This window comes from Chlamydotis macqueenii, chromosome 1, assembly GCF_036417535.1.
Source record: "Chlamydotis macqueenii isolate bChlMac1 chromosome 1, bChlMac1.mat, whole genome shotgun sequence".
Lineage (NCBI taxonomy): Eukaryota > Metazoa > Chordata > Aves > Otidiformes > Otididae > Chlamydotis > Chlamydotis macqueenii.
In genome coordinates, this window is record NC_141556.1 from 139,047,025 (window position 1) to 139,073,193 (window position 26,169).

A 26,169-nucleotide genomic window follows, 5' to 3' on the forward strand; every position below is an offset into this window, starting at 1 on the left:
CAACTGCTCTCCAGCCTCAGAGAGAATGGAAGAGCTGAAAGGCAAATTGTTTCGTTTTGCCTGTTCTTCATGAACAGAAGTGGACCTCACCTGAGTGATTTCACTAATTCAGAGAACTTACTAAAATAATTAGTAAATTACATTTGCATACTTTCGCAAAACTGCATATTGTAGTCCCTTTACTTAAAAAAAATATTTTTATATCAAGAACATGTGGTCACTTTTTGAGTTAGTATACTGTTTTACAAGGATAACTTGCAGAGGCTAGATGGCACCCACGGGATTGGATTCAAATACTCTACTTCTACATTCAGCAGACGTGAAAGTAAGTCTTCCATTAATTTCCTCCATTGATGTTAGAAGCATATATAACATACCTACACTCCAGTCCATTTCCTCCACTGCATCCCCATATAAACCGTGCTTGCTCTTTCCTCTGAAATTTTCTGATGCATATAGGGCAGTATGGACATGAAGATAAGACAGGATAAGAAGAAATGGTGCTTCAGTGTTCCTGGAAAAAATCAAAACAAACAAAACCCCAAACCCTTAGTATATTTTGTAAGAAACTTTCTAGAAACAAATCTTCCTGGATAGTAGAAATCTTCCTAGATAGTAGAGCTCAAAAAAAAAAAAAAAAAAAACCCAAAACCCAACATCTCCCCCTCACAAAAAAAAAAAAAAAGGCGGTGGAAAAGTAATACTGTAACTGATTACAGCGTAATCCTGAACACACAGACACACACACACAAAATGCCATTCTTAACTGTATACTGAATTGAAAGCAAAAATAAACAACAAAATCTAATTAGTGTTTGCCATATATATTGAAATAGGGCTTCTTTAAAGCCAGGAACCTAGTGCTTTTTGGCTACAAGCACTTCTCTTAATTTTACAAGTAGATATTTAAAAGCCCAAATACAATTGCTATTCAAAAACATACCTTCAGAACTACATACATATGTGAAACATATTCCTCACAAGGTCATATGGAAGCTAATCAACTAGACTGTTATGAGGACCAGGGTCAAGCGTACCATAATATCAGTAACTACACTAAATCAAGTATACTGGTACTTTTTGTCCTTCTTTATCCTGGATTAAGGTATATGACCAAACCTTCTCTTGTCATTTAATGCTCTGTGTGTGTATGCATGTGATCAGTAGCCAACACTATAAGTATGTTGCACCAAAGAATAAGTAATCTCAAAGTACATAATAGTAAAAAGAAATATTTTTCCTCTCACAGTAATGAACAATCTCCATTGTCTTCAGTCAATTTCCTGAACTGATACAAAAGAAAGAGGGCAATAAATAGACTTTCGGTAAATTTTGCTGTCCATGTGATCTGTCAACACGATATTTAGGATCAGTTCCAGCAGGCTGTGAAAGCATAGCTCAAGTATGAACTTTTTCTTATGCTTTATTTACAGAACATTATTTAAAATTGTGTAGTACTAGCCAAGTTTACTGCTATACACTCTAACAGCATTTGTAGTACATTACATATATTGTAAATATCAGTTGAATCACAAAAGCACTACCCAGAAATCTTGTCCGGATATCACCTTAAAGCACATGGCTAATTATAGAGTATTTTTGTCTTTATTTACTGTATTTTCCCTCGCCAATCTGTAGTGAATAATACCTGTGACTCATGTCAACATTAAAGAGACACTATATATTTCCTCATGCAGCTGATTCATTCACCCTTTAAAGAAAGGAGGAACAAAACAGACAAGAACATACAAACTGTTTCTTTAAAATAAATAATAATAAAAAAACCAACTCACATTAGAACCTGAAAACAAAGTCTTTTAATGAAGGGGATTCGTATGATAACAATACTTTACTCTTAAGGAAAAATGACCAGGTTTAACCTGGTATATTTATGATCCATTTTTCCTCTCTCCTTGGTTGGACCTGTTTTTGCAAAAGTTGTATGGTTAATGCTTTTTTTTTTTTTTTTTTTTTACCAGCATAGGCAGCAGTACATAACAAAAAAACGGGAAGGTTTTATCCAGACTATTCACTTGATAAGTGTATTTCTGTCTGGGACTTTTTCTTCATAAAAAGATTTTCCTTTTTAAAAACAATGACAGAATAAATAGAACATTTTTCACAGGAAAAATGGAAATAAAATATTTGTGCATGTATCCTGTATTATCTTAGTATTATAAAGTACAGATTAAAAATATAAAGAAAAAGTACAATATTTTTCATAAAAGATATACTTTCCACGAAGTTGTGTTTGTTGCTATTCGAGAGGACATATACGTGAGAGCCTTTCAATACTGTAGCAACAAATAACATGAGACTTCTCAGTCAATTAAAAAGACGGAAAATGTCAGCATTTTGAGTAAAAGAAAAGATGTGTTTAATAGTAAGTTTAATATTTCATATGCATATTAATGCAACACTGATCTTTCATAAAAGAACATTTCTGCAAGGTTTTTGTTTTACAACCTGCATTTTTTAGTGCATGGGATTATCTTTGACATTTTCCACAAACACAGTTCACTGAATTGAGAGTAATACACAAGTTCTAGGGTAAAACACACGCACAAAAAATTACTTTATACTTATAATGGTGTACGCACCATTTACTTTTCTTGAAAACTGCCTTGTTCTAATGTCACAGAAATAGTGCAGACTTCTAAATGTATATCTACATTGCTAAAATTAAGTATTTAAAGCCTCTCCTATAAACATTATTTTCAAGACATAACAAGTCAGGTTTGTTTTGCTTGGTGGGTTTTTTTTGTTGTTTTTTTTTTTTAATGGAACTGACAAAATATCTAACTTTCATGAAGATTTGTCGAACCAATGATTGATATGGAAAGGCACTACATCATTCTCTTCTTGGCAACTCAAATTGACAGGTTCTGATTGACAGCTCGTTGTCAGGTGAAGTGTCTCATCTATTAATATCCTATAAAAGATCACAGGCAGCTATTTATCTCCTGCCAAAACTCTTTAAGGAGAACCATAACTGACTACTTTTACTGCAACCTTGAAAATGGAATGACAATATCAGCTAGTAGGTAGGAGAGAAATTTGACAATAACAGCTTAACTCCTGAAGCACTTCAGTAAACAGCTCCTTCAAATTGTATTGCCACTATCTTTTACACAGTTCAAACTCAGGGAACTTCACTTTCAAATGATCTGAGATTCACTTACTCAAACATAGTAAAAAAAAATTATCCTAATGTGAATCACATAGTCTTTTCAATTTCCTGAGTAGCCAAAGAGCCATATCTGACGTAAGACATTCTTTAATGCATGCTTAACTGATCTTGAAAACATCTAAAAGCATCATGTTGGTGACTATTCTGCATTGCATAGTACTAGATTCTCATTATTTAGTGTAAGGAGTCTTTACCTTACTCAAGGATTTAGTTCAGGCTTGAACTGTAAAACACAGCTTTAAATCATAGAATCATAGACTGGTTTGAGTTGGAAGGGACCTTAAAGGTCATCTAGTTCCAAGCCCCCAGCCCTGGGCAGGGACACCTTCCACTAGGTCAGGTTGCTCAAAGCCCCAACCAACCTGGCCTTGAACACTTCCAGGGATGGGGCATCCACAACTTCTCTGGAAAACCCATTCCAGTGCCTCACCAACCAGTGGATGAGAGAACTAGTTACAGCTAGTTTGACTTGACATAGGGGTCTTTTAAATTTTTTACTGCAATTCTGCTCTAAATACTTGCTGCACTGAAAACTCCTTGAGTACTTCTGTTTTCTTTTCTATGCATTGATGTCAATCTAAGACCACTGAAGCAGAGCATCAGGTGGGGCTCTGAATTTGTTGACTTGGACTTGTCAAATTAAACAGAGATATCAAGAGTGATTCTTCACTGGAAACAAGATGGAAACATGCCATGACAGGGATCCATTTTACTTTTTCACAATAAATTCTAAATTAACCTTTAATATGATGTACAAGTATGATCTTTTTGAACAACTTTTTTTTTTTTGCTACCTGTCAAATTATCTTCACATTCTGTCACAAAGTATGTTTTTTTTAACCCATTAGACCACTACATCCCCTATACCAGCGGAGGTTCTATGATTCACAGCACCTGGCTATGAAAACAGATATAGTTGGCTTTTCCTGAGCTGAGCAAACACTGTGCTATGTTAAAATTGGGTTAATAATTGTTTCTGTAATCCCCAAAGTCTTATAAATTACAGGTAATTCACCCATAAGACTGAAATAGCCTGCAAAGAACTATTTGAAATAGATACAGCAGTAAAATGTGTTACCTCTTATAAGAATAAGTACATATGGTTTAATAAAACTTATTGAATGAGAATGTAATTTTCCCATAGTCACAGTACACCAGAATCACAACTGAGATGAAAGAAAACAGAAATGTTGCAGTATATAATCTGAAGATATATTTTCAGCACAAATATGTAACAATGTGCTGATACAGGCAGATTCAAACCTAACTTTTCCTTTCCCATCACCTTCCTTATACTAAAATAATTCTTTTTATACAATGTCCCCTCAGTGGATAAGTTCCTTCAATGCTGACTCCCCATGGCTCCCTCATCTGCTTCCAGATCAGATCACCAATTAGACAGTGCTCTGTCTGACTGAACTGGTGGAAGCCACTTCATTAAGCCTTGTTCCTGCAGAAGGAAAAGGCAAACCTTGGCTTAGTTGTCTCAAAGCACGACTTTGTCCTACAAGCTGCATCTTGCTTTGTTCTGACTGCTAACAGTGATAAAATCCTTGTTATCGTGAATGAATTTATGAATGAATATTTGTCTTACTCTTTCAGCGGACACATACTAAAACACAAATCTCATATTTTCAAAATTTTTCAAAATCATAAGAGAACTCCAGACCACTTGAGGGTAATTTATCAAAACCAGAAAAAAGGTGTTGAAAATTGAATGAGAGAGGGATTAAAACATAAAATCATGGCAAATCTGACTCTTTCCAAAAGATATTAAAAGTAGGATTCGTTACTACTATATCTTCATTTATGAAATGATTCTTCCATGCAAGTAGCCAAGACACTTTTGACATCTCTAATTTCATACCTATTTCTTCATTTAAATGCTTACAGTACACAATTCATATATGTTTTTATTTCCTTTACACAGAACCTTTTCTCTCCCCTTCAAAACGTACATTCTTGTAAGCACGGAGAAAAAACCAGAAATTTCTCACGTACTGCAAATTATACTCATTACTAAATCCCTCTCCCCTGCAAATCTTTGGAGCCCAGTATACAGATATGCTGCTTTTTAGAAGTATTTGATTTAAAAAGCAATCTGTCACTCACTGCAGGACTAGTTAGGTCCTTAATAATTTTAAGTAACTTAAGTGGCTAAAATCTTTCATTTTCAGATGACCCTAAAGTATTTGAATAAATATTATAGCTCTTCTGTCCAAAAGGAACAAGCAGAAGGCTGCGAAAAAGGGATGAAGATCCAGTAGAGTTGTTATGGCTTATAATTTGCTACCTTTTTTAATATATGTGCACATATACGTCGTGTCTATAAAGATACACACACTCTTCTCCATAATCGGTGCTTTGCTGTAAATTCTAAGGAATCTTCTTGTAGAATTCATAGAAAGACTTGATTTCAGAATTCTAGCTCCAGTACAACACGTTAACTGCCTGATCTTAAGACCTAGTGATATATGCAAAACTTCTAAACCCCAGTCTGGTAAATTAGACAGAAATAAATTTGAACATGTGTTGTAACACTGTTTCAAGGACTGAAATAGAACAGATAAAAAGAAAATAAAAATATGTATTAACTGTCATCACAAAATTTTTAATATTATGGCTATGTAATCTATGACTGAAAAAATAATTCTGCATGAAAATTCTTCAATATCATCTTCACCATATGTTTGAATATAAACATGTTTGGATGCAAATACTGCTTTCCAGAAGTTAGATTTCATTGGGATTAAAAAAAAAAAAAACTGTGATCAGCTATCCAAAATTGTCAGAGATGTACTCTGTATCACGCAGTGGTACTTTTGTTTTGTTAATTTCTGATAAGTTAAAAACAAGTTTCTGGCATTTTCCAAATCCAGATTGTCTGTGCAGCTGGTCATTAATGGACATGCTGAAGACACGAGTGACAACCACATTGAACTTGACACAAAATAATTAGCATCTCTTTGACTTTCAAATACACTGTAAAGCCTAGAAAGTGTTCTTACAGGGTTACAATATGTACACACACTCACTTTTGAGAAAAAGTAATTAAAATTAACATACACTGAGCTGACCTACCCATTTACAATTATGGTGAGCAACTAAATTAGTATTTGTTTTCATGCACTGGATCTGACATTTTAAATTGTATATTGTATATATTCTTCTCCAGTGCCACTTCTGAACATTGAATATTGTATTTGCTCTCTTTCAATCTACCTAGGAACAAACGAAAAACCATAATATACACATCCTAAACTAAGGATGAACAAACACAATATCACCTCTGTAAAGAACAGACCAAAGCAAGTGTAACAGCACCTAGCTATATACTATGAAGAAATTATAAGAAGACTTTAAAAATAAAAAATGTAATTATTATATACATGGTAAGAAGTCATAAAGCTGACAATATGACTGAGAAGTAGCTAGAAAAGAGAATAATGTCAGGAAATCCATTGCCTGAACTCTGAAGAACTTACAAAGGTAATATAGGTAATAGGTACTATAAACTTAGATAGATAAAACATTTTTCTTGTAATTGTTATATGCATATAACTACATATACATCCACATATATTATATATAAATATAGCATAAAGGGCTATACAGAAAGTAGCAGTGCTGTTGAAGATTGGGGCTTCATTATATACTTACTGTAAAGATAATTAACCAATTAAAACATATATGATAGCTGATGATTTTTAGTTTGATGACAAAATGTATTCAGCATCACTTAAGGCCAATTACTCTGAATTCTTCAAATTCAGGATTGTTTCAACTCTGGTATACTTGTGCATGGGGATTAATGGTGTACAGGACTGAGCTTGCTGCTTATTGTATTATTTAGACAAAAGAAGCCTGTATGACAAATCAAGTGTTGAGTCAAATGTGCGGCTAAAGGAGGGTTGAAAGATTGTTTGCTGAAAGAAGTGCAATGAAAAGAATGCTGTGGAGTAACTGTGGCTTCCAAAAACCTGGTGGCCATTCACTTCTGAGTGCAAGATGTCTGATTGCTACTGCAACTTGGCTGTCGCTTGACGGCCGTTCCCTCACAAATGACCAAAGTCATTAGACTAGTCATAAAAGTAACGGTTTATTGGTGCACCGGAGTTGACAGACATGAACTACATAATGTCAGAACCAGTGTGTCAAAACAAATATCGATTTTGTTGCTCACACTAATATATGGGACAGACTAGTTCAGTGAATATTAATCTAATTACTCCTACCCCCAGGAGCAAGTTTTATGGTCATATACTTCGCTGTGAATTCACTACAGGGCACAGTTAAGATTGCTCCAATGCCCTGATTGCTTCTCAATACCTTAATGTGCTTTCATATTCTTTAACATTGACCTCAAATTATCTAGGTTATAGTTCTTACTATAATTGCAGCATTCCTCTAATGAAGTTTACTGTAAACTACAAATATGTTCTATTAACCTTGACTTCAATTTAACATCACTTTTGTCTGGAAACTACATTTAGAACTGGGATCAAGTGCCCAGATGATGTAAAGCTGCTTACCTCCAGCTGAGTCAACAAAGCTTTGCTGACTTAGATGATACACTGTTTTGCACTAAGCTACACAATAACACTGTGCACGTTATGAATATTAATAAAGTTTAAAGAGTTTCTAGTTTTCTAGCATTGATTTCCAATCTCCACCTCATCTGTTTTGGGGCTACCATTTTACTATCATTGCATTGAAATCCATGACACATTCAGAAATATCCAAAACATCATTAGAGGCACATTACATACTTGTAAATCATGGAAGATCTGCAACAGAGAGTTAATGTACTCAAGAGTCTTTTAAAATCTCCAAACACTTGGTCACAAAGAAATAACCTCTAAACAATTTTCAAAGAAGGGTATGCGTGTGTGTTTTAGTTTGTAGTGAACAAACAGCTTCACTGTTAAATTAATTAGAATCTAGATGAGAAGGCATCTTTATACCTATCACCTTTGCCAAGAAAAAATGAACATGTTTTAGTTTATTTATAAATAGTCACGAGAATGTTGACTGTTGGGAAGACTTACTCACTTAAACAAATTTGATACAGAACCATTTTATTTTGGCATGATGAGTAGAAATGGCCACATCAAATATTTATAATGATAGAAAAATTGCAGTACGAGATTAAGATTTTAGATAAACATCTTTTTTTGCTAATAGTCTTGATAACTACTGCATGCAGACATCCATTCTAGAAAATTTAGCCTCTGATTCTTTGGTATAAGTTTTCATTCAGCAATGTTCACTCAGCAATATACTCACAGTAACTACCTGGTACATTTCAGAATAGTAATTAAGGGACTTCTTTGTCTTAAAACATGTTTTTACTTTTGATTAACTGCTTTTAGAAATCCTGCAACTTGTTTCAAAAGTGACTGAGAAATATATTTTGGCATACTTTTCAATAAGCTAAATGGATGAAATATTTTTCCTTTCAATTTATACTTCAGAACATACAAATGTATACTTTTATGATTTGATCCCATTAAAGGCCCTGTCGTGACAATTACGCCAAAGTAGCTAACTTAGCAAAAATGAAGAATGACTTAGGATGATTTTGTACATAAAATATTCAGGTGATTCAATGTGATGGCTATTAAAAAATCATAGTTTTCAGAAAACATTTATTTCCTAAGTTCTGTAAATCAAGTCTTTTCAAAATGAATCTGGCATAAAAGTTGAGGCACCTAAAATGACAGTCTCTTAAAAAAGTGGCTGTATGAATGCCATTTAATGGATGCATCAAATTAATGGTGATGAAAAGTTTCCCATTCCAGAACAGTCATGGATTAGGACTCTGCATTGTGCTTTCACATAATTAAGTCACACTACAAAAGATTTTTCATATTTCAAGTTCCATTAAATTTTCAAGCATGAAAGTGCTAACAAAGTTATACATTTTTTGAAAAATAAAATCTGAAGTATGTAAATACAAATAGTTTTTAATTTTTATAGAGAAAGTTATAACATATCTGAAAGAAAATAAGTCACTTTCACTAAAAAGATTAACTTCAGTCAGTCATCTTTTAAAGGAAAAAAATTACAATAACATACAATGACATATTCCATGTGCCCACCAGTTCATATTTTTTTCCTACTTTTTCAGAAGCATTGTCATTGGGAAATGCCAGTATTAATTTATAAGACAGTTATAAACCTACCTCCCTATAAACTGCATGGCTTCCTTTGTCAGCCTCTGAGTAAGGTTCTCATAGGATAGTGGTTGCTGGACAATCTGATGGTCCCTCATTAAGAAGCAGTTCAAGTGTCGAAAATGATAAAAGAAAAAAATCAAAACCGCAAGTGAAATAGCGGTTATTAACAAGCAGTAACCCAATGCTTGGAAAGGTACTTTGAGGAGGCCAACGTACTGCACTATTGCCAACGAGACCAGGGTGATTCCAGCAATTTGGATTGGGATAACAAGGGATTTTTGAACCCCTTTAAAAAATACACTGCCTTGGCCAGGTTTGCAGTCTCTAAAATTGGTCACGGTAAGCCCATAAAAATAATCAAATCCATGACTGAGGGGGTGGTGACAGAAGTCATTACTGCTTTCACAGTTCATCCCAAGATGCCACTTTCCTACAAAGAGAGAAAGACAGGGAGTATTTTTGTAGGTAAATCATCAAACTTATAATGTGCACTATTCCAAACATGAAACTGTCACTATCTGACTGATATCCTCCTCATCCCTAGCATTTATTGTGTGGATCCCTGTTTTCTATCTAATCTTTCTTTATGCCTTCATCAACGACTTTGTTTCATGTCTGCCTCTTTGTTTTACTTAGAAATAGTTTAGCACAGCTCCTGATGGAGACCATTAAATTATGAGTGGGCTAGCAGGTCACTGAGGAGCAACAGAGCCCTGACAGTTAACTTTGAAAATGAAGCCTTTGTGCACATGTAGTTAAGTAGCCATAAGAAAGTATTATTTTGGAGCAGTTACTGCTTTCTTAGAAAAAGCCAATATGGAGTTACGAAATAAATTTTCTAAAATTTTTCTAGCAAATCATTTACATTTAACTAGTTTAACAAAAAAAAAACAAGAAAAGAGTAACAAACAGGAAATAAATCAAGAATAGTGAATTTATCAAGCATTTATTATTTCAATGATTGCAAAATCTCTGAAATTGCCAATCTCCCTATCTATATATGTATCTGCGTATATATATATATATAAAATGAGGGAGAATACATTTTATTTTTCTCTATTTTATATATAGAAAAATAATTTTTAAACCCCAACCTTAACAAAAAAATTGCCACCAAACACTCTCACTCTCAGCATTTTGTCTCACTAGGAAATCATTCTAATTCTGCAATAATGTTGGACACTGACTGACACAACAAAAAAAATTAGTCTGATTTGCATTATAGTATCATAATCTATGTTCGTGCTGATTACAGTAAGTATCTAGATAATTCATTCTGTGACTCAGGTACAATCCCTTACCATATGTTTATGCATTGCTTAGTACAAGAGACTTAACTGTTTTGGAGGTCTCATTTAAATTCAAATATACAATTTCAAAAAATTCAAATTCAGTTAAGCCTAAACTTGACATAAATTATGGCTAGAGCTATGCTCTTTGGTCTCAGTAAAGAAATGTGTTGAATATTTGACAAAATATGTCACCCTTGACAAAACAGATGACAATATACATTGCTGGATCAAATTATATTTATTTTTTATGAATCAAATACCTAAAAATGATCAGCATAATTCAGGAGTTGTGATCTTAAAAGAAATAAACAAAAAAACCTGCAAGCCCAGTAAGTACTCAACCCCATAACCTAGCCCAAAGAAATTGTAAATATTTTGTTCTAGAGACTCCAGGAGAATCATAGAATCATAGAATGGTTTGGTTTGGAAGGGACCTTCAAAGGTCATCTAGTCCAACACCCCTGCAAGGAGCAGCGACATCCCCGACTAGATCAGGTTGCTCAGAGCCTCATCCAGCCTGGCCTTGAATGTTCCCAGGGATGGGGCTTCCACCACCTCTCTGGGCAACCTGTTCCAGTGTTCTACAACTCGCATTGTAAAAAATTTTTTCCTAATTTCCAATCTAAATCTACGTCCCTCTATTTTAAAACCATTACTCCTTGTCCTAGCGCAACAGGCCCTACTGAACAGCCTCTCCCCATCTTTCGTGTAGGCCCCCTTTACATACTGGAAGACCGCTATCAGGTCTCCCCGGAGCCTCCTCTTCTCCAGGCTGAACAGCCCCAACTCTCTCAGCCTGTCCTCATAAGAGAGGTGCTCCAGCCCTTTTATCATCTTTGTGGCCCTCCTCTGGACCTTCTCCAACTGGTCCATGTCCTTCTTGTGTTGGAGGCTCCAGAACTGGACGCAGTACTCCAGGTGGGGTCTCACCAGGGCAGAGTAGAGGGGGAGAATCACCTTCCTCAACCTGCTGGCCACGCTCCTCTTGATGCAGCCCAGGATGTGGTTGGCCTTCTGGGCCGCAAGGGCGCATTGCTGGCTCATGTTGAGCTTCTCATCCACCAGCACTCCCAAGTCCTTCTCCTCAGGGATGCTCTCAATCCATTCCCCGCCCAGCCTGTATTTGTGCCTGGGATTGCCAGGACCCAGGTGCAGGACCTTGCACTTGGCCTGGTTAAACTTCATGAGGTTTGCACGGGCCCACCTCTCCAGCCTGTCAAGGTCCCTCAGGATGGCATCCCTCCCTTCCAGTGTGCCGACGGCACCACACAACTTGGTGTCATCGGCGAACTTGCTGAGGGTGCACTCTATCCCACTGTCCATGTCACCGACAAAGATGTTGAACAGGGCCGGGCCCAGCACGGACCCCTGAGGGACGCCACTCGTGACCAGTCTCCACATGGACATTGAGCCGTTGACCACCACACTCTGAGTGCGGCCATCCAGCCAACTCCTTATCCACCGAGTGCTCTGTCCATCAAACCCATGTCTCTCTAGTTTAGAGAGAAGGATGTCATGCGGGACAGTGTCAAAAGCCTTGCACAAGTCCAGGTAGATGATGTCTGTTAGTCGTCCCTTGTCCACCGATGCCGTCACCCCCTCATAGAAGGCCACCAAATTGGTCAGGCACGATCTGCCCTTGGTGAAGCCATGTTGGCTGTCACCAACCACCTCTTTGCTCTCCATGTGCCTTAGCATGGTTTCCAGGAGAATCTGCTCCATGACCTTGCCAGTCTTGTCAATCACTACTGTGATGTGTCCAAATATTAAAACATCTGGATGTTTTCATTCTGGATGACAAATACAAGTCTATTTATCTGCTAGTATTTTAAAATTTGGAGATAAACCACATAGGGCGATTTTAAACTTATCTGGATGCTAGACAGCACACTAGATAACAGTAGTGAGGAAAAGTTGACCTTTACTCAACTGTAACTGAGTATAGCAGTAGTCAAAATAATACCCATGTACTTTCAGTGGAATTTTTGCATTATGAACAGCTGTTTCCTATAAACCAACAACATTTCTTGCTACTCTTTAGGATCCTTAACTGGTGAAATATTACATATTCAATGCCTTTTTTAAGAAAACTCGGTTTTGTTGCAGATCTTCTGACTGTGTCTCTTCCTGCCAGACCTATTGGATGTCACCTTCTTTATTGCCATCGGGAAAAACAATGAGGTAAAAAGTGTACACATGAAGTAGATTTATATCTAAAATATATTTAGAGATGTATCAAGCAGGAGGAAATAAAAAAAAAAATTAAAAGAAAGGAAAATGCATTTAGGGAAGAAAAAAATGTCCTGAGAGTGTAAAGGAGAGAGAAATTGGAAAAAAAAAAATAAAAAAAAAAGATGTGACAGTACAGGCTTAAGGAACTGAAAGGTTTCAAATTACCCTTATGCCAATCCATCACTGATGCAGGATTTGCCAATTAATTGTTTGGGAACTCCTGAGTTAGACTGAACCAAGCAAAGACTCCCTATATCTAGATGAGTATGATGTGGTAAGAATACCAGCAGAGGCAGAAAATGGGCTGGTTGGGAATCAGAGTCTGCTTATCCAGTCTTCAAATCTACATAATTTTTCTTTCTGTCATTTACATATGCTTTATCCTTAATTTTAATGCACTTATTGATTTCTGGAAGCCTTCATTATACTCTAAGGATATGGTAATATTACATCTCATGGTTTCATAGCTATCATTCAGGCCACTTGGAAGAACTATTCATCAAGCATCATGGAGACAATTTCTGGAGATCTAAATGGTAAGCTGTCATGTTGCAGTGAAAATAGTTAAAAAAAGAACGTTAACTAGGTCAGCCCAAGAAAATGAGTTGTATTACAGTGCTTGTTACAAATAGAAAAATTTTTTTTTTTGCAGTCTTCAATTGCATATGGAGCAATAGGAATTAACTCCATGATGAACATGACAAATTATGAATGCCTTTTTTGCAAGATGGTTCAAATATATCTGTGCTAAATATACTTCTGCTAAGATTTTCTAGGTTTCTGTTTTCAATCTGTGAGGATATAATGGTATTTTATGCTCTCTAAGACTGGGGTATAGCTAAGTAGGAGTTTTAGTTAGGAATATTGACATTGGTTGTCTACGTAACAGGTATTTTTTGAACAGTGATGTGAATTGCTAGCCTTGCTAAACAGACTAATTTTTTAAACAAAAATTACTCCCAGAATTATAAGCTTTTGTTACATTTAAAAATCAAATTGGGTGCATCTATCATTTAAGTTAATGTAGTAACATTCTGTTATGATGTTCTCTAAACAACTACTTCCTGGCTATTCCAGTGCAGAAATACATTATGCAATATAAGTTGTATTTCACAAGAATCTAAACACTGTGGACTAAGTTAGTGGTAAAACCAAGAAAAAAACCCCCAAAATTATTTAAATGTTATACCTTTATGATATTCAGCCCAATTCTGTTTAATATTAATCTAGTGGGATTCCTTTAACTCACCACTGAATGCTGCAGTTAGTTGTCTACTTCATAGTTCATAGTGAGAGAGAAACACATTTTTACATTAGACATCTACCACAGGACTAGACAAATTACCTAGAAATGCCCATTTCTGTCTGATCACTAAGAAGAGAATCCAGATGGTCTACTACTACCCAGGTACTACATTACTTACGTTATGGATATTTGAAAACTGGTGAAATGAATCCCACCACTGTGTTGACTTGTACCCTGCGATCGATCCCTCATCGTCTCTCTGTTGTAATCAAACTCCTATTTATACTGAAAATCTTCCAAGAGCTGGACTAATTTTCAATTTGTTCATTACATTTCTTCAGTACCTTGCACAACGAGACTATAACTGCACAAGTGAGTTAGACATACTTACCTGATGAGTGCTTCACTTATGCTTGGGGATGTGCTTAGCTTTGTACCAGAAAAATAAACTCATTATGCTGTGAGGGAAATAAGCTTTATGTAGATCCTTAAAAATCTATATGGAAAGCTAATGTTCTTTTGATTGAAATGAATGAACAATAATGCTGTGCATGTATGCAATTTTACCTATTAGAGCTGTTGCATAACCTCTCTGCTTCAGGAGTTTGGAAAAAGTTATTTCTTCAGAAGGAAGTCCTCCAGAAGAGGCAGAAAATAAGAAAACACCAACTCGTGAGAAGGAAGCCATTCCTAAATAAAATGAAAATGAATGAGATTCAGAGAATATACAGAACAATTTCTATTCTTTCTTTCTGCATGCACTTTTTTTGCTTTAGGAGGTATCAGTGAAATGACATATTACCACCAGATGCTAGATGTTGCAAGTGAGAGATACAATCACCCATTTAGCTGAGTGAGGTCTTTTTTATATTGACACCAGAAATTGAGAAGTGGAGAAAAAATTCTCTGCTTAAATCAATGGTGCCAGCCATCACAAAAACAGCTGCAGCCCCTTCCGTAGATGTTCTAAGGTATAATATAGCTGAAAAAAGTTGAGCTTGCATAATTTATTTTTCTTGTACATGGGGAAGAAATGGAGCTGAGTTGAAGTTGGGTAGTCTTGCAGCTGGGCATGCAAGTATGATGAAGTAAAAAATGAGAGAGTCTGATTCTGGAAACAGCATGCCTAGAGCACTCAGCTTTGATGGGAGACAATCAGTGTTCCAATGGCATGGAGACACATGATTTAATGCACACAGAGCACATTAAAACAGTATCAGGTATCAGCTAACAAGACAACATCTAAATAAGGCACAGTAATTTCTATATATTGAGAGTCTGAGGAACACGAGCTTATAAACTGCTCTCAGAATGAGGAACTTGAGAGCTCAGGTTCATGAAAATTAGATTACTAGGCTTCCAGATGAGAGCTGGCTCTGAGTATAGACAGGGAGAACATAAAATATCTATGCAAATCTGTGCAGATGTATCTCCAGGAAGTCTGAATTATGCAAGTGGATGACTGCAGTGCCAAAGTTATATGACTAATGTAGACAACCAGAATCTTCCCTCAGGTATCCCTTGTGGTTAGATGAGAAAAAGACTTGTTAGACTGGTTTATTAAAGAAAGCTCAATCTACCCTTCAGATGTTGACTTCAGTTTTTCACCCCAGATAGCTTTATTGACCAACAGTTTAGCTAGCTGTAGTCATTTACACATCTCTATAATTTATTTACTATTATTTATTTATATTTATTTTCATGAACTTCAATCTCTTGTACCATAATCAAAGCACAGAACCATGATTTTATTTTTTTCACCATTACCTTTCTCTGAATGTATGTCTCACCAAATACTGCAGTTTGGAATATTTTTTCTCAGTTTTATTAGCAGGAGTTTTAAATTTCTAACTTTTTTTTTCACATTGTAATTCTAGTATCTTCTATAATAATCCTTTAGTGGTTCTTCACTGATGTTTGGAAGTAGATCACATTTAGCAATTTCATAATTTAATTAAGAGAAAGTTCAATTTTTGCACCTACATGGAAATGATTAGGTCTGACTGAGAGCAGATCAGTTAAGAAAAAAATCAGTTCAAATGCTAATTTTTCAGAAATAAGAACAAGGATCGTAATGGAAAGTGACCTGTGACTTTACCTACAGTAAATATTAATAGCAATATAGCTGTAACAGGTATGTAAAATTTTCCTTTGCAGTAATGGAAAACTTAGCAAGTTATATTAGCTGGCACTTTTGCAGAAACTTGTTACTTGATTTGAATGTGCAAGAACGTATCAAGTAGGCTCCAGAGTCTTGCTTTGCTTTCACTTCCAGAAGCAAGGACAGGATGTTTTATCACTAATGAACAAGTGATCTGATTAATGTATAATGATCCTTGCTAAAAATGAAGTTAAGGGAATGTTAAAGTTGCATAGCTAAGCGCTGAGGGGCTTAGTCCCAGTGCACTAAAATAAACAGACTGCATCTTTACTGACTCAAACGAGCTTTGGATCAGGGACTTTAAAAGTAAGAGAAGTTATCAAATGCATGAATTCATGGGATACTTAACACTGTGTATGGGTAGATACGGAACAAAAATGCTTAGAAAGAAGGGAGAAATTTTTGCTTTTCTTTTCCCAGATTTAAGGGTTGCTGGAACACCTTAATGAACTGTACTTCCCCCCCTCCCCCTTGATAAAAATAACAACTCATCTAAACCAAAAGGTTTTGTAGAAACAGGAATGTCTGAGCAGAAGGGTTTACACTGGATTCTTCCATGGTATCTTTCTAGATACATCTCTGTGATGTTCAACACTCACGCTGCCCACCAACATCCTGGAAGTAGCCTGAATACAACTGGTGAGGCAGTGAAAGAGCCCATGGTCATTTGGGCAGTGAAGGAAGTCTATGGAATTTGGCTCCACCTTCCATTAAATAACCATAATCAGATTTTAACCTCAGTATTTAAAAAAAAAGCAATAAAAAAAGCTTTATTTTTTGCATTAAGGCTTCTAAGTGTGAGAATTTCCCATAAATATGGAAGATTTCAAAAGCTGACCAACTATGCTGAGTCACTGAAATTAGTACCTAACCTGGTAATGATAAAGATATCAAGAAAGGCCAGAGAAAAGAAAGCATACAGTTTACTGAAAACAAAATATGATATTTATATATAAACAAAGTAATGAGATTTTACCTGATCTGATAGGATATCGCCCTGTCAGGAAAGCTGCCCTGCTTGGAGTACAAAGTGGGGATGCTGCTATATGCTGAGTAAGTGTCACTCCTTCCTCTGCTAGCCTGCCAATATTAGGGGTTCTAAAAAATATAAGCAGGAGGAAAAATAAATGAATAACAAAGATGATTATTTGGAAATGGGCTTGGTGAGATCAAGGCATTTGAGGCAAACACTATCAGGAAAATCAAGTTAAGACTGCAAGAATGTTTTTATATGCAGATTATCAAAGACGTGCTGGTGTTGCAATTCTATATACTATTATGTCAAATATTTTTAGATTAGGTGTCAACACTGAACTGAGATACTGTGGCATTGAGACAAAAATCTTTTTCCCCACTTACGTCTACTCTTCATGGCTGTGCTCTTCACTGCCAGAACTGTAACTCGCCTACTTGCAGGGGCTCCCTGCTTCAGTAATGGAGAGAGGAGAGACTGGAGAAAGGTTGTGCTTCCTCACCCCCTACTCTTTCCCCAGCAAAAGTTCTTTAAGGTAGGAGTAATAGCGTGTGGTGGTATCAAATATCAGAAGAGATTCAAATGGTTACGACTCTGAGTTAGGCTCTATATTAATGATGTTTACATGTCTGACATGACTATATCTACAATATTAGATCCAGGAGCACCTCCAATTTTCTATATCTGCATGGGAAACTTGTCTGTGACCCGGCTTATCATGCAGACGAAAATTGGTTCCTGCCGGAAGAAATCCTGTGGCCTTGGTTCTGCAAACAGAAACTAGAAATGCAGACTGGCCAGGAGCTGCAGTAGATTAATGACCACGACCTCAAGGCACAGTAGTCCTCCCACCATCTAGGTCTGAATAGTCAGAAACATTAATTAACTTTCCACAGACTACTTTGCTGTCTCTAACATCACCTACTGATAACAAACAGTATGGTGAAATGTTTTCATACTCCAAAGATCTAATTCTTAATTGTCACATCAGAGAACACAGTTCCTGGAGCAGTTCCAGTCCGTGGAAGCAGAGTGATCCAAGCATCAGTGTTGTGTATACTTTTTTATTGCGCATGCATTTTTGTTGCATTTGAGTTACGGGGAGCTTTACTTCCAACAAACTTCAGCAGGAACAAGAGTATTTAACATTTGACAGGACAGTGCTTTTAGTCTGAATATTTTATTTAACTTGATCAAAGACTTTACACTGCTGAAACACAATGACTAGGTACAATTTGTGCTGTTCACACGACCATCATACCTAAGCTGGTAATAAGGATCATACTGGGGAACACTGACAAACTACTCAGGTACATTAACATTTGTTTTAATGAATTTATTGAGTACAGCATAAAAGAAATGAAGGAAAACTTTCCAATTTGTAAGTGACAAGCTTATCGCAAATCATGAGTGCCTCAAAATATGCATAATACATAGTTGTACTTGCATCGTATATTTCAAAATAAAATTGTTGATTATACCTCGCTTCTCTAGGCTCATTCTTATTTCGTTGGTTGCTTAATTCTCTATGATGCAACCTTTCAGCAGGATAAATACATTAGAGAAGTATTTTTTTTTTCTTATTAAGAAAAGAAAACAAAGAATGAATGTTCTATTCTCTGGAAAGGTTATTAGCCCTGGCTACTTATAAAGAAATCAACCAAATCTCTGCATGTTTGGGGGTTTTTAACCTTACAAATATAAAAATCTAAAATATAAAGAACTAAATATAAAAAATAACTACATAAAAAAGAAAGAAAAAAAAGCTATGACTCCCCCAAATGTATCATCATACCTTAAGGTTCTGTTCCCATAACATCCCAGGTCTCCAATACCAAGATCATCAGCCATGAGTAAAATGACATTGGGATTTGCAACATGGTGAGTATTGACACTGTTTATGGCACACTGACAAATTATTAGGAATAAAAGGAGGCTCATCTTCTTCCTGGTGTGTAAGAACAAGGGAAAAACATAACAGATAAAGATCTTTTTTTAAAAAAAAATTGACTGTTTATTTAATTTAGATCTATTTTTGCCCTGGATTATATAGTAGAAGACAGCAAGAAAACTAGATTATATATTTTCATTTGTATTTTTTTTCTCAAGAGGTTTTTTTTTTTTACATTGTTTTCTCTGTCATATTTTTAAAAAAATAAAAGTGCATCTTTTAGTATATAGCTAGTCTTTCCTTCCACACTTTTACATAGACAAAGACTTTAAATAACAAAGAACTAGTGAAAAGCTCAGTGACAATACTTTTGCATACATAGATGCACTACACAGCAGTAAACCATGACAGCAAATAAGGCTTTTTTTCTTTTCTTTAGGTATAAATGCAATTTGAACAGATTTCAGAAACTGAAATAATTTAGAATCAAAATTTCCAAGGTTCATTGCAGAAAAAAAAGTTAATCAATTCTGCTATTGAATTAAATGACTGATTTTCTCCTTCAGCAAGGAAAAAAAAAAATGCTGCTCCAGTTTCTCAAAAGGGGATGAAGAGATGTACTGTCAAATTATTGAAGGGCATATTTAAGCAAAAACTTTTCACAAACATGTTAAATATCAGGGCTTACAGCAAAATTATGTAAAAATATTTGATATCAGTGTTCTATAAAAAATGCTTATGCTAAATCCAACTTATATCAGGAAGAAGAATGCATTCTACACAATGCTACCTACCATTATATGGTTTTATGACAGAAGCACATTCTATTTGCAGCTGCGCATGCTATGAATGCTATTTTACCTACACAAGGATTTGTCATGTCTCTGTTTTAAACTGAATTGACTATGCTCTCTTTGAAATTTAGTGCCTCTAGGCTGTGATGGACTGCGCCAGGCATACATATCAAAAAAGACCAGAGATTCTCTCTCTTTTGCCCCAAGTAATACTCTCATCTTTTCTGGATGCAGGTAGCCTTTTTCAAATGCAGATGAGGCATGAGTCACACCTGTACTCTGGATTATGCTGGGACAAGAAGGAAAGCAGATGAAACCAAGACCGAGGTAGAAATTTGAAAGTGACAGAGCAGGAAAAGGAACTAGAAACAAGAATTTCCAGAGAGAATGGGGACAGTACGTCAAGAAAGAAAAAAAACTTGTAAATCAGTGAGTTATAGTAGATAAAAGTAACTGGAGTGAAGATAAAGAAGTCAGAACTGGAAGAGCTGGTACAAAGAGACTAGACATCAAGAGAGACAGATTCATAAATCAGTGAGGTGTGGTGGGTAAAAGTATCTCTAGACAAGATGAAGTAGTCCAAATTGGAAGAGCTTGCACTGACTTGAATAAAAAGCAAGAAGGGAAGCTTGAGATCCAGCTGGAATGAGAACTACAGGCTGAAATGAGGAGAACTGGTTGAGGGTTTAAGAAACCGGAAGGGGCAGTATGACAGTGGATAGGAAAACAAATTGAGGGAAAGAGGTGAGAAAACTGGGAGTGTCTGGAATGAAAGAACTGAGGAGTTATGATTTAAGAAGATAAAGGAACTGATTGGAAAGAAGAGCCTGTGCTGGTAAGACTGACACGAGTGAGAAGAGATCAGGATAGTGGGGATCAATCAAGACAAGCTATTCCCAACCTTCACTCTTGCCATTCTGTCAGAAAGTACAGGTGCAAAGAGAATTTTAACTCTTTTAGCGCTTATTCACATACAGAGAAAAGACTAATAAGTATATAAGCTGATTTTTTACTGCTTAATGTACACTTTATAACCCATTGACCTTACTTTGATGACAACAGTTCTGGTTTAGACTTCAGATGACAACACCTAAAGATCCCAGCTTTACCATTGTGGGAACAGATCATTGCCTGGTTCACTTCAAGAGAAGCAATCTACTTTGCTTCAGACATGAAAAATACATACACAAACTTTAAGACTAAAACACTAAACACAATTCTGCTTGACAGGATGCACCTAACCAACACTTCATCAAATTACCGTACTAATGAAGCTGTGTAGCACCTGCCACAGTACAGATTTTAATCTGTGCTGTAGATTTACCACTCTTTCCTGAAAGGATAAACAAGCATGAATTGCTTCCCACGTGTTGCAAGAAACAGCTAACACATTGACCCCACAGGACAGGAACAACCTGCTGCCCTATCTTATATTCCTACTCCACGGCTCAGACTGCACGGGTCTCAAGGCCCATGGTAACAGGGATGTTGAAAAGGGTGACATATATGTTGGTGACATTGTATACAGAGTTGCGTGGTTGCTCACAGGACCTGCACGTTTATTCCACACTACTACCAAGTGCCCTCAGTTTTGTTGTAGGCTTCACACTGTCAGAATAAAACCTAGAAATACATACTTCTGCCACTAATAAAATTATCATTTTAAAGGCACAAAGCTAGCTGTTTTGCAAGTTTTACAAACCGTAATTCCAAGGTTTAACTCAACTGGTCCAAGCAAAACATCCTGTGTTTTAATTCGAAGGTATGGAACTATGGAGAGTAGTCTTCCTGAATATATGTGGGGTCTTTCACCACTAGTGAACAGAGCAAATTAATTTTCCTTTTACTGAGCAAAGTTATTGCTGGAAACCAGAGTAGTAGTTGTATTTTTTTTTTTCCATAATGAAAGAAATCTCAAAAATGAGTGAAATATCTTAGAAATCAATTGTCTACCACTTATCTGAATTTTAAAGCAATTTCAAGTCTGTGTAGAGACACATCAGCAGGAAAATAACCTATTCACCAAAATATTTAAGAATATTAATCACCTTGGTCAAAATTTACAGTCTTCAGCTGTACATGTTATATAGCCTCTTCCTATAATATTTTTAAACAAATCTAAACAGCAAAATTAACAATAGTCATGCCAAATATCAACTAGATCATTGTTATCTGCAAAGTGGCTGAAAATCTCTTACTGTCTGGATCTATTCCTGGAGACGTTAGCCTCATTTAGTACTTCCATTTCTCATTTTGCTAATCAACAAAAAACAAATCTCACTGAAAGATGCCTCTGTCACAATATTGCTGGATACTCCTCCAGTCTGAAAGAGTATCTGTAGACACTCTAACACACTGGGCTATTTGCCTCCACCTGATATCATGTCCCTGAAGTGAAATCAACAAGGAAACAGGAAAAACAACTAATCCCAACAACTATGATTTCTCTGGTGTACTCTCCCTGCAGCAGACTTCCATGCGTGTTAAAAGGATGTGCTTGCAAAGTAAGAAAAATTGGATGGATGAAATTGAGTGGAACGGACAACAGCAAAGAAATTTGGAGGAATAAAAAGGGAAGGACGTCAGAAGAACGAAGCTCTGAGAATGCTGAGGCTTGTCTGTGTCATACCAGGGTTTCTAATGGTGAAAAGACAGGTATATGCAGACCTAACATGAAACTGATTTTATCAAAGCTTTCGCTTAACCCAGTATTTAATCTCCAACAGCAGCCACTCCAAATGCTTAAGGAAAGAACATAAGAAACTTGGCAAGTATATTCTTCTACTACTGTGCCCTTCTAGCTTTTGGCAGTCAATATTTAGGATATTTTGGACAGAAGAACACTGTATTCAATAGGTCCTCATGGATCTTTTTATCTTAATAAATTTGTTTTAGTCCACTTTTAACCAATTAACTTTTTTCTTTTTTTTTTTTTGCTTTGAATCAATTTGCTATTTTTCTGCTTCCTCAACATCCTTTAGATGTTCCTGCAATAGACTCCAGCTTTGAAGACTTAAGTTCTAGATTGAGGTGGCAAGATTTTTCCTTGACTGCCTGTAGGACACATAATTACAATTTTTAATCCCTGCTTCACTTCCCCTGTGATAGAGCAGGACTAACACTACCTCCTCTCTTCCCAAGGTTGCTGCTAAATTGAACAGATTTAAGAAAGTGCTTAATTTGCTACAGCAAGAGTCATATAAGAATTCAGATTTCATACATGCCATTTCAAACTACATACTTTAATTATTGTATACGAACATATATACATGCATACATACATAGATACACACATCTGCATAGGCATGTGGGTGCATATACACATATATCCTACTTTTTCTATGTATCTTCAAATTACATTATTTGGATTCTAATACATATTTTTTATTTCTATTAAAAAAATTAAATGTAAATACATAAGAACAAATGGATGAAAAAAAAAATAGATATAATGCACTATTTGTGGATATTTCATATGCATTTACCCAAAACTTTTTAGTTTTCTACATTAAAAAATTTTGGCAGATCATATAGAAGTCAAAGAGTTCTTTTTTTTCCCCCTCCCTCGGCATAATTGGCTCAAGATATTGCTAGTTGTTTCATCCTTATCCTGATTACTACAGACACATGCATCTCTTACAAGAACAATGATATGAAAATCTTTCAAACCCCTCTTCCCGACTGAATCATCCCAGCATTTTTATTTAGTTTGATTAAGCAATTCATCTCTGAACTACTTTTTTAATATAAAAGAATCCTTTGAGAAAATGCTTAATACACCTTATCCTTGAAGGTATAGTATTTTCTGATGAAATAAGCACCATTTAAAGATATTAATCTCATTAAAAAATGCTGTGCTATCCTTAAGCGGTATGCAAAAAAAACCCCAAAATACCACAAAAAAACCTCCTCACTTAACTAACGTCAGAACTCCAAAAATTTCCCTAAGAGTTATAAAAACTATACTGTAAATAAACAAGAAAGATTCTGTAAAGAAAAAATTCCTCAGCTTTATGAGAAACAAAAAAAAAAGTTTTAAAACTGTAATAAATTGTAAAGTAATATCATATACAATTAATAATTTTTTGTATCAGCTTAAGATTTATACAAATCTCCTAATTAATTATTCTCTTATAAGTCAGTCATATCTGCTGATCTTCTATGTCATATGAGCGTGAAAAGAGAAATAAAATCATATGCTTTTGGCCTCCTCCTAATGCTAATTCATTTAGACAAACATTACTTTGCATTTGCAACAAGGCAAGACCACGCAAAAAGTCAATTACAGCATCCTAATTGATCACTGGTAAATCAATCTCACTAATAGGATTACTTCTAATATATATATTTTTTAATAGTGTAAACTCACAATTTCTTTAATGCTGATTTTTCAGTATTTGCTATTTCTCCTCCCTGTTAAGATACCTTCTCAGAATCTTCTCCAGCCCTTAGAGTCAGACGTGCTCCTCCCATTTCCTCAGGTCCAGGCACATTTCACACACTTATTAGTTGTTTGTTTTTTTTCTGGAAAAATCTAAGCGACAAAGAAATCTTCCATCCTACCTACTGGTCAGGCAATTCACATTCTGTGTCAGATTAGGATGACTATTTGTTTTCCAGGTTGGAACTGATTTGCATTCAGCCCTCTCACGGCGTGGGCAAAGAGGGCTGGGTTTGTCTGCATCTGTAAACTGATATCTGTGCCGGTAAAAAAGCTGGACTACTTTTCTGAAAAGTGCCATTAGATGTTAATATTAAACTTCAGGTAACTATGTATATAAATTAAAATCTATACTTAATATATTAAAAATTGTCCTATTCCAAGACAGAAATTTCACTTAACACGAGCTGGGAAAACCACCAGAACAAATAATCATGTTTCTTGTTAACCATGACTAATAACTGGCTCTGAATCAAAGAGACGAAGCCATACAGCCTCCACCATATATAAGTTCAATTTAAGTATATTTTAAAACTGGTTTCTTATGAATTTGTTAGTTTAATCTCAATTAAATTACAAAACTTAATGACACTATAAATAAATAATAAAAATTATTTCTGGTAGTAAATTATTACCTGAATGGAAGAAAATACTATATTTTTTTTATATAATGCCAGTATTTTATTTGTAATAAAAAACCTGTATAATTGCATACACATTAGAGCATGTACTCTTTTCCATGATTACTGTTTCACAATATTCCTTCTGTTAGCCAAATGCTCATTAGAAATTTAATTTTTAATATGGGCTCTGGTCAGCAATATAATAAAGGAGAATCACAAGATAACACAGGTAGACATCCTATTTGCCAGTTATGTACCATACTAAAAGAGAAAAATCTTTTCATTTAAAAAAATGGCTGAGCGGAAACAGTCTTAAGTTGTGCCAGAGGAGGTTTACATTGGATATTACGAAAAAGTTCTTCACTGAAAGGGTTATCAAGCATGGAATCGGCTGCCCAGGGAAGCGGTTGAGTCATCATCCCTGGAGGTATTTAAAAGAGATGCAAACTGGAGCTCAGAGACATGGTTAGCAGCGTCAGGTTCATGGTTGGACTAGATGATCTTAAAAGTCTTTTCCAACCTAAATGATTCCATGATTCTATGGAAAAAAAAAAGACAAAAAACAACTAATCATGATTAACTACTAGTGACTGTGTCATGTCACTTCCTGGAAACCAGACAAGTGTTCTAAACAATTAAATCTTTCAGACTTAGTAATTGCACATTGCTATTACTAAAACATGTGAGCATGTATGAAAGATGCACCTCTGCTCTGTCTTTTCAGTTCATCACTTCCCAAGGATTTTAGGTCTGTATCTCTCCGTGTACATTTCGTGTTTAGTATAAATATATTAAAAATTACTATTAGATGTTGATGGTACAGAAAGATGAGAGAGATAAGAAAGCCTCATTTCTGAAATCCGTATCAACCTCAGTAAATATCACATGACACTGACTGACAACATGTGTGAAGCTGCTGACATATGCTATCATTAAGTATCTGTTTTGATGTGTATGCCTATTAGAATAAGAACTTTATAATGCTATATTAGCAAATGTAATAAGACACTTGCTTACATACTTCGAGGGCTTAGCTAAACTGATCCATGATAGCTAGCTATTAATAGTCTTGAAAGCCATCATAGTTTTCTTTTTTTAATATACCAGAACTAGATGATGTGTGAAATGAATATTCCTCATACTGCCT

The 26,169-nt window shown here is 35.5% G+C and overlaps 1 protein-coding gene across 12 annotated transcripts in view; it reads right to left on the minus strand.

Moving 5' to 3' along the window:
* Positions 1–26,169, minus strand: part of STS (steroid sulfatase) — a 111,895-nt gene that overhangs the window by 66,331 nt on the left and 19,395 nt on the right. For 11 of the 12 annotated variants that reach the window (XR_015261248.1, XM_086768313.1, XM_086768321.1 and 8 more), the window contains 5 exons: positions 19,069–19,221; positions 17,277–17,398; positions 14,707–14,829; positions 9,376–9,799; positions 378–514 (listed from right to left, as the gene is read on the minus strand). Coding sequence is in view for 11 of the 12 variants with exons in the window: in XM_086768313.1 (XP_086624439.1) it covers positions 378–514; positions 9,376–9,799; positions 14,707–14,829; positions 17,277–17,398; positions 19,069–19,214 (952 nt within the window). In the remaining variant the exon portion in view is untranslated. The remainder of the gene's footprint in view (positions 1–377; positions 515–9,375; positions 9,800–14,706; positions 14,830–17,276; positions 17,399–19,068; positions 19,222–26,169) is intronic. The other variant, XM_086768372.1, reaches the window with a different exon arrangement.